Source organism: Aphanomyces invadans, assembly GCF_000520115.1.
Source record: "Aphanomyces invadans strain NJM9701 unplaced genomic scaffold supercont1.25, whole genome shotgun sequence".
In the NCBI taxonomy this organism is placed as follows: domain Eukaryota; phylum Oomycota; class Saprolegniomycetes; order Saprolegniales; family Verrucalvaceae; genus Aphanomyces; species Aphanomyces invadans.
In genome coordinates, this window is record NW_008580170.1 from 744036 (window position 1) to 753100 (window position 9065).

General features: G+C 48.0%; 1 protein-coding gene across 1 annotated transcript; it reads left to right on the plus strand.

Moving 5' to 3' along the window:
* The first annotated feature begins 1855 nt into the window (after positions 1 to 1855).
* Positions 1856 to 6080, plus strand: H310_10297 (hypothetical protein). The gene is made up of 15 exons (XM_008876636.1): positions 1856 to 1939; positions 1991 to 2487; positions 2755 to 2836; positions 2956 to 3069; positions 3313 to 3501; positions 3742 to 3807; positions 3872 to 3965; positions 4069 to 4239; positions 4304 to 4420; positions 4658 to 4817; positions 4887 to 5127; positions 5176 to 5275; positions 5375 to 5484; positions 5620 to 5778; positions 5854 to 6080. Exons 1-15 carry the CDS (start codon positions 1925 to 1927, stop codon positions 5953 to 5955), a joined length of 2217 nt encoding a protein of 738 aa, XP_008874858.1. The 5' UTR covers positions 1856 to 1924; the 3' UTR covers positions 5956 to 6080.
* The last annotated feature ends 2985 nt before the right edge of the window (positions 6081 to 9065 follow it).

Here is a 9065-nt window from a genome sequence, read left to right on the forward strand (position 1 = left end):
CGTAGATATGTGACCAATTAGACACCTTGATTCAGATTGAACTCGAAGACAAGGTGGGCGTTGCATTCCCTCTTTCCCAGTACGAGTGGCGTGCCATCTACTAGGCTTTGTTGGCACACAGTGCAAAGACGCCCAACTGCCTCGTGGAGCATACAAATCAACTGCTCAAACATTCGCGTGGAACTGAAAGACTGTTTCACGCGTGAGGAAGTGAGGACAAGCTTCGCTTGGTGGTGCGGCGATGCTGCTGACCTCCACTCAAACTAAGAGGTAAACCTTTATTGTCTTGTAATGCGTGCACTAATTATGTGTTCCTAAAACTATAAATTCTCACAAATTAACATCCTTAGGGAATTCGGGACTAAGTAATCGACATCGAACGAGCCATACGTTCAATACCCTTGCAGGCTCGTTAAGCACTGCGCACTATATCGGCCAGTGTGGAGGGTCCAAGACCGCCATTGTCCGCCACGTGAAGGAAGAAACGCGACTCAAATCGAAGTCGAGCTTCTCCGAGCCCTAACTTAGTGAAGTAAACAAGCGCTCCCGTGTCCAACGTGCATCATCTCATGTTTTACAGGCGTCTAATCGAGCTACCTGTTCCGATATGCACCAATATATTCATGTTGATTCCATTTAACGACTGTAAAGAAGAAATTTCATGCACCCAAAGTTGTACTTGGGCCGACCGCAAACTCAAGTTGAAACGGCTCTTGAAGAACGTGATGTTTTGGCGACGACGGGCTCGACTAAGATACGATTTCAACTAGACGTGCGTTTTTTTCGCCGGCAAGTAGGATGTCTGGCCTTTAATAGGAAAAGTGCCTGCAATGGGAGACAGGAAAAAGCGTCCAAAAGGTGCTGTAATAACAGAGCCTCTAACGGTAATCGCTGAAGTTTGTCGGGACAGGACATGACTATTAATATTGTTGACCGTGCAATATTCTTTGGGAGATCCATCTAAATTATATATGTACTTGCAGCAAAACAATGCAAGTCCGCATAACTTTGTGACTTCGTAACGCCTGCTACAACCTGACGTTATTGTGTAGAAGCCGCCAACCAACCCCCCCATAGACCCAGACTTAAAAGTTCTAGATTCAGGGCATTTTAACTCTGTTTAAAGGGTACAAAATCATAAGTTTACTCGCACAGTACTTTGCAATCGAGGAGCTTAATGATGGTGTAAACAGCATATTTATGAGCTGCCTATTGATACGTTATCCAAGATCTACAACACTTAGCAAAAGGTGATGGATAAAACAAGGGAAAACAAGGGGAAAAGCGACTACAAGCTTCCTCATATGCAAATCGATGCATGCATACAGGACTTGTCATTGTTTAATGTTCATTGCAATCCAGTAGTGCATCAGAGTGCCATTGCATTCCTGTATGGCTCTTGAATCCTATGAAAGCGTAGGTGTAACACTTCAATAAAATGTCTTTGTATTTTTGGATTGATATAAAATCTAGGAGGTCAATACAAACTTTAGTATATTTTTCTCAACCGGTGTATTTTTTGGAGGGATACGATATCTAGGCGGTCAATACAAACTGTAAGACATTTTTTTGCAACCGGTGCACACTTAACTGTTAATCCAGTTAAAGCTATGGCTTCTTTTTCGAGAGCCTGGCGTAATGGATTTTTCTTCAACATTTTTGCCACAGACACTTGGTACACAGAAGATAATGTAGTAGCTGGACTACTAACTTGGAGAAACTCATTTCGAAGTTGTTGTTGAATTAAATAGAAATAGTAGTTGAATTTCGTATGTAAATATTAAAATTCTTCAATATCTAGTCAGGTCATCGATATCTTGCCTTTGATAAATATTTCCTGTACAAATACATAAGTGCAACATCGGGTTTACGAGGAAGTCGTTCCCTTTGGATTGCCCAACGATTGACGGATGTTATTGACGCCATGTCGCGCACCAAGGTTGTTCACGTCTATGGAGGTGAAGATGGTTGATGAGGATACGTGGATTAGGAAGCCATTATGATCGTGTTGGACGCAAGCGTTGCAATGAGAAGTCCTCTTGGGGAAATCACTCGAAAAGTGGATGTTGGTAGCCGGTTTGATGCCGCAAAGAAAGCTATCCAAGGCATCGTTAACCAATTGTTGTTGTTTCGAAAGAACGACGAAGTGGGGATTGTCATGTACGGGACCGAAGGGACTGACAACCAGCTGAACTCTGACGATGGCAACAACTACAAAAACGTGACAGTCCTGAGCTCAATTGCTCCTGTGACATTCGATCTGGCGAAGCAGCTCCAAGCCATGGAAGCGGCATCTGTAGAGACACCTGCAGACGTTCTTGACGGAATCATCGTTGCCCTTGACTTGGTCATTCGTCGCACAGACAACAAAAAGTACGACAAACGCCTCGTCGTGATCACGGACGCCGCCACTCCCATAAACAACCCGTCAGACATGGAGGTCGTGTGCACGATGATGCAAAACCTCGAAGTACACCTTCAAATCATGTACGAACCTACATGGAAACACGAAGTGCTGTCTTTGTCATGGCGACACTGCCGTCCGATCTACCTTGGGAATTTGTTTGTTTGATGCCTGTGATTTTGTACTACACGTTGCGGGTTGACTGCCAGCGCGCCAAACACGTCCTTTCCAGCTTTGCTGAGATAATGATCACCACAACGAGAGAATGCTTGGCATTCCTGCTAAATATTCCCCTGGCGTACTCGAAAGCAGGTCGTTCGACTTCATTCTAACCAACCACTTTACTGCAGTGGCATCGACTTTGGATTGGATACGAAGCATGAACAGCCTGACGGGGTAAAGGATGAAGCTGTAGCCGCATCATTCATCAAGGTATTTGGAGTTTAATAACCATGTATGACGAATTGATATGAGGTCGTAACACACCTTTGTGAGTGATGGCTCGAAGCTTCAACCCATCACATTCTGATTTGCAATGTCGTGCCTTATAGTCGGAGAATGAAAAGATGCTGCATTCGATTGCGACGGAAGTCCAAGGAGAAGTCCAGTCCGTGTCGAAACGGATGGATTTCCTCGCCCAAAGCAAACTCAAACCCGTGCTTCAAGTGAGTAGGTTTCTGTTCAAGTCATTGTACTTTTGGGTGTATATTATCGCTGTTCTTATTGCATATTTGCAATGGCAGTGACGAATCTCTTCGCTCCAATTTTGGCCTCATGGGCAAACCTCAGTGATGTGCTGACGATGATGAAGTGCCAACCATTTCTTCTTCAATTGGATTGATCAATGCCCTGAAACTTTCATCAAGGTCGAAGAATGTGTCTCTAGCTCAGACATGAATTGTTATTAGACGACGAAAATGCGCGGGAACTTAGAATTTGGCGAAAACCTTTTCATTCCTGTGTACGTATTTGGCAAAGTTCTGGAAGCGACGATCCCGTCGCTACAAAAAGAATCGCAAGTCGCAAAGAAGAGTTCCACGTTTGCCGAGGACGACGTGCCAGGAAAAGTTCGCATGGAGCGCAGCTACTTTGCCACGGTACGTCCCCAGTTTGTAATTGCTTGTCCTCTCAATTCAATCGATATTTCCATGCCTATCATGAGATGCATATAACTCAGGTTTGTGTCGTCGATGCTGCTGGATATGAGCTGGATCGTGCGAGGGTGTTGATAAATTTTGTGCTTTTCGTTGTGTTCCTCCTACAATACGACTTTCAGAAAGAAAGTGTTCCTTATTCCCCCTGTTGCAGTCCACTGACGTTATATCACCAACTAACAGGCCCAACCCGACGACGAGGTGCCGCCGGAGCGACGCATCAAAGCGTACAAGTACGGTTCAGAAATGGTACGTTGTAGAAACTGACGGAAAATGTTATCGTTTTGAATCTCACGCAGTGCTCAATGCGTAGATTCCTTGTTCGACAGCCGATCAAGCAGCGTTGAAGCTCCTCACGACGCGCGGGCTGAAGGTACTTGGATTTGTGGACAAGTCGCAATGGAAACGTACGTTGAATTCGAGAATGGTCTAAACGTGGATTTAAAGTCTACAAACATTGCATGCTTGAGACCAAACAGGCGAAGATGGTGAGCTGTCTGTTTGATGTAGATGGTCTGGGCATGACGGGAACGGATGCTGTGTTCGGCGACTTTACCAAGCCGAAAGCGCAGGAAGCGCTGCATGCGCTCAGCACTGCCATGCACAATGAAGGCAAGTTTGCCTTAGCTCGGTTTGTGCGAGCTGCCAATGCAGCCCCAAAAATAGTGGTGCTCTTTCCCAGTACGATACTCCCAAGTGAAATGCGATCAATGATTGATTGTACACTGAGATATTTGATATGCAGATGTCGAAGAGCCTCGACTGCACTGCTTATGGATGCAGCAATTGCCGTTCGAAGAAGATCTTCGTCCGTATGAGTTTCCATCCCTTGTGACAAGCCCAAAAATTCAGCCCACAGCAGGTAATTGCCTCATCTGGATCGTTTTTGGGGGTTTGCTTCGCGCAAGATTTCGTAATGTGTTCTTGAATGCTGCGTGATGATACAAATCTACAAAATTAATTTGAAATGGTGTCCTTCTGTCCTTCTGTCTGTCGTCTGGGAACTCCATAAGAATCCTCAACTTCGCTTTGAAGTCTACAATTTTTCCCTTAGCTTTTCCTGTATGTCATCCTGCCTAGTACTGATGGTACCCACTAGAGCAATTCGCGGCTGCCGACGCGTTGGTCGACCAGCTCAGTCGTCCTGCGTCTACGTTGCATGCATTCAACCCTGCGCTTCAACGCTTGTACGATACGATTGCCCAGCGCGCGATGGACCCAAACGCTCCCTTGGCGCCGCTACCTCCATTTGTTGAACGGTATAGATGTGACGTCCCCACTTTCAGTCGTTTAACGAATATCGTTGCGACTTCCAACTTATCATGTAGGTATCTGCGGGAAGACCGCTCGCTGTTTGAACCAGCGTTACCTGCCATCCAAGCATTTGACAGGGCGTTTCAGCTGAAAGAAGCTGCAACAGCCAAGGATAACAAGAAGAAATCGTTTTGGAGCGATATCAAAGGCGATGCGAAAGTGGCTGCTGCTGCAAAGAGAGGGACCGATATATCTGCGATTCCGGCGGAGTCCAACGACGGCGGTGGGGATGACGATGGCGACTTGGACTTGGATGTAAGTGGAATGTTCAAGATAATTCGAACTAATGGTTGTGGAACAAAGGAATTGCTGGGCGAAGACGTGACGGAGGTCGGGTCGATGAACCCTATTTCGGACTTTGAAGCACTTCTTTCCACCAAACAGTTGGCCAAATCGCAGCTCGGTAGGATCAATTCCAATCGTATTTATTCTCTGCCATTCAACTTTCACTGATCATGCAACTCGTTGGACCAACGCAAACTTACGGAGGTGTGTAATGTAGCGGTTTTGGGGATGGAGCTGCAAATCTTGGAATTTTTTCGCCAAGACGCGGTGGGGTACCATTCCAAGGGCCTCGAGTGCTTGCGTTACTTTCGCCGGCGAAGCCCAGAGGTAGAGTCTGCCAATCCATGCCATGTGTTTCGAATTTGTGGATTTGGGTTTTTGTCCTGGTTGATCTGTTTGTTTTTCGGGACGATATTCAAGCTTTCGTCAACAATAACTTGCAATTGACGCGATTTCGCCTAGATTCACCGGACGACGTTGTTCAACGAGTTTTTGCACCGGTTGAAAAGTGAGTTTGCTCCAGGGGACGCTCCTGTATGGCAGCTGCTTGTACAGCATCACGTAACACTTTTGAGTACGCGTGACGACCCGTCATGCGACATAAGCCCCCAAGCGGCCGAGGTTGGTCGTGACGGAAGACGCATTGCATTGAAACGTTTGAAGGGTGATGAACTTAGATGTCTGGTGCTTGCATAGAACTTTTTGCAGCCAGAAGACAAAGTCAAGCAGGTAGTCGCCGCCGCTGCCCCTGCCGCCGCCGAAGACGACGAACAGGATCTATTTGCAGACCTGGAGTAAAAGAATCGAGAATGCATTAAACGCCAGCTTCCGCGCTCGACGAGTTTACAAAATGGAGTGCATGGAAAGTAGGGGTTGCTCTGTAATACCATTTACGCAAAATTGCACGGGTTGTGCGCACCGCAGAGGTCGACTTCAAACTCAGCTGTCGGGACATGGTCAGCGCCGTATATGTCCGTCGCTGGGGTCAAGTGTGTCCTGGACGGGAGCGCCACACGAGTCGCACAGGGTCGTCCATGTTCGTACAGAACGTGGCAATGGTGACCTAAAAAAGTGTGACCAAAAAAGGGGAGATATCCAAGTCGCAACCCACGCAATATGCGTTTATGCCGCACTGAATATTCTCAGCATCAACGATCCACTGCGTTTCCTTGTCCTAGCCAACTTAGTTGGCAAGCGTGGCCACAATCGCGGGAGCTTCCCGGTTGGCAGCAGCATCCCCGTCAAAGAGAATCATTTGCTCCTGGGTTTCGCATGCATCAGTCACTTTCGCGACGGAGCCCGATGGGTCGAGTCGCGACTTTTACACAACACGTCGATATATTCAACAGACACCGCCACCTAAACAGACCGGCAACCCAGTTTCAAGGACTGCTAGATTTGGTTGTGGGTTTATACCTTGAGCGGATGTCTCTACCTGCTTCTGAATCGCTTGTACGGCGTGGTAAACCCATCTCTCCATTGGTGGCATGATGTCGAGATTTGGATGTGGTGTGCCCGTCCGAGGGAAACCGAGTGACACCCGAAGGAGGTTTGGTTTTCACGCCACGAAAACCTCTCGGAATGTGTCCATCCTGTTGTTGTTCCTGCGACACCGAGGGCAAATGCTGTCGTCTTGACGACCATCGCGAAATTCCGTCGGAAACATTATGTGCAAGGGCCCATGTCCGCCATGGTGATTTGACAGTGGCCGACATCATCGAGGAACCAAATGGCCATAGTATAGATTTCCACCTTAATGAGGCCTGAGCTCTAGTCAGACAGCTGCTCACGGCCACTCGCCCATAGTATTGTCCGGCATACTATCCAAGGAAACTGTGCCCTTGGACTGCATCTTGGGGGGGGTCCAGGGGTAGAATGGTACTTATCCATTCGCTCCAGATTGGAGTGCAATATCAAGTTTCACGAATTTTCATGCGGCGAGCAGTCCATTCCATTGCGCTGGATGCAAGCTCACTCTTGCGTGCAACATGTGTGCTTGAACGAACGAGCTAAAAGTTTCTGTTTGGTGTGCTGTCATGACGCACGTTGGGGGCGACCGCTGCTCGGAGACCCTCATTTAGTCGTTATGTATACAGAGATTATGCCAAAGTCAAGATTCGGTGGGATTTGTTGCATCTTTGATTGAATCTCGCACACAATTTTCCACGATGACCAAACACGACTGCGATTTCTTCCAACCAGGACGAAAGAATAGGCGGTTGTGGCCATGTTTGCTGTGGCGTGCATGAGACTCTCGCAAGGCACACATGTCCAGCAATGGGTGCTCTGGGCTCGCCACGGTGCAGAAGATCGTATTGCGCAAGCGCACGGAGCTTGTCTTGAGTCAGATTGGCCATTTCCTACGTAGATTCCACTCGTTTTCACATGGGAAACTGAGGTAAGATGCAGTGCTTGTAGTGACTGTGCTCGATGACTTGACGCGCACGTGTATGGTACCGTCGTGCCCTGGGTGCAAATCGATCCAACGGCAAAGCTATTTGGGTGAGAGCTACAGTCGATGCAGCATTCCAGAACGTCAGCCCGTGCTTCCTCGATTTGGAAATCCATATAGGGGGAGGGTCGTCGAACGAGTGAGCATCCCGAATCATTCGCATTTAGATGGCAGGTGTGTGCTGCGTGACATTTGGAAAATGCACAGGAATCGATTTTATGTCAGGTCACGTTTTGGTGCGGCCGTGAATCGACTCGTACTCACGTCAAGGTGCGAAGGGGCATTGGCAAGGTAACTATTTTTCACCTTTTGCACGCACACGTCGTTCGGCAATCCCCACACACCCGAGCAATGCCCATGCCCCACCTCGAACACCGACGACGAAGCACTTGTATTGTGGTACAGCCCCTGAAGCTGTTTTGAAACTTTTCTTCTCGTTGGTTTGTGCATGATTGAATTGTTGTGCACGGTTTGATCGCATGACTACGCATATGATTCTCCCCCTTCCATAGCTCCGTATTAGTTTACGAGTCCGAGTTTCCACCTGTCCATTTTCAATACCGGTCGACATTTTGACATGGAAAAACCACCTGCGCCGTCTATTCTTTATTACGACGCGGTACGACATCGATAAATGCCGGCACATTTTCGCCATGCACGAATGATCCATATTGTTTTCTTCTGGTTTATCACGTCGCGGAGAATGCCTTGGTTCGCTCGCGCCGCAAGAGCTCGGTTGGCCAACTCGTTGTCCATCCTGTTCGCGTATTTGTTCACGATTTTTGACAATTTCTCGGATCGGCATTCGCTCCTTCCTTTTAGCACTCGACCAGCACAACAACGAAGTTGGCGACAACCCTTGTGGGCTGCGGTTGACATGATCGCAAAAGCGCAAGCGATTTCCCTGAGCGATGCGTAGCTGTATGTGATCCACGTCGACTGCACACCGAGGTAAGTCTTCACGGCGTGTTTGGCCCGATCGGCTCCACCGAAATCCTCTTGTCCTCCGTCATGTCGTCGGCTTGAAGCCGATTGCACAATGCGTTTCCACGACACCGCAAACGAAGCACGATCCCATGTCAGCTACGTCCTAGTCGTGGCTTTCGACATGACTTGTGCCAAGGAAATTCGCATTCATGTAAGGGTCATATCGTCCATTGATCGGCAAACCAATCGTCTCGGTGCTGAAACGTTGCGAACGGACGAATTCATACGAATTTTGACGCTGGCACTCGTCCAAAAGGTGTCGCGGATATCCTGTGAGAGGTGTGCAAATCCAAATCCCATGTCGATGGGCACTCTTCACCCTCAAGGGAAAGAAAGGCGATGGGTTGTGCAATGGTGTGGCCGCACTGCGAGTGCCAAACGCACAGCGTGCTCCGAGGTATGTCAATGCAACAGGTACGTTTGTCCTCGCTGAAAACGATGTGACGGGCAGCGCGTGTAGTCAATATCG

What these genes read in the sequence shown, in the direction of transcription:
- H310_10297 (XM_008876636.1), top strand. An exon ending in AGCGCAGCTACTTTGCCACG is followed by an intron (nt 3,502 to 3,741) that starts GTACGTCCCCAG and finishes ACCAACTAACAG; the next exon opens with GCCCAACCCGACGACGAGGT. An exon ending in ATGGCGACTTGGACTTGGAT is followed by an intron (nt 5,128 to 5,175) that starts GTAAGTGGAATG and finishes TGTGGAACAAAG; the next exon opens with GAATTGCTGGGCGAAGACGT.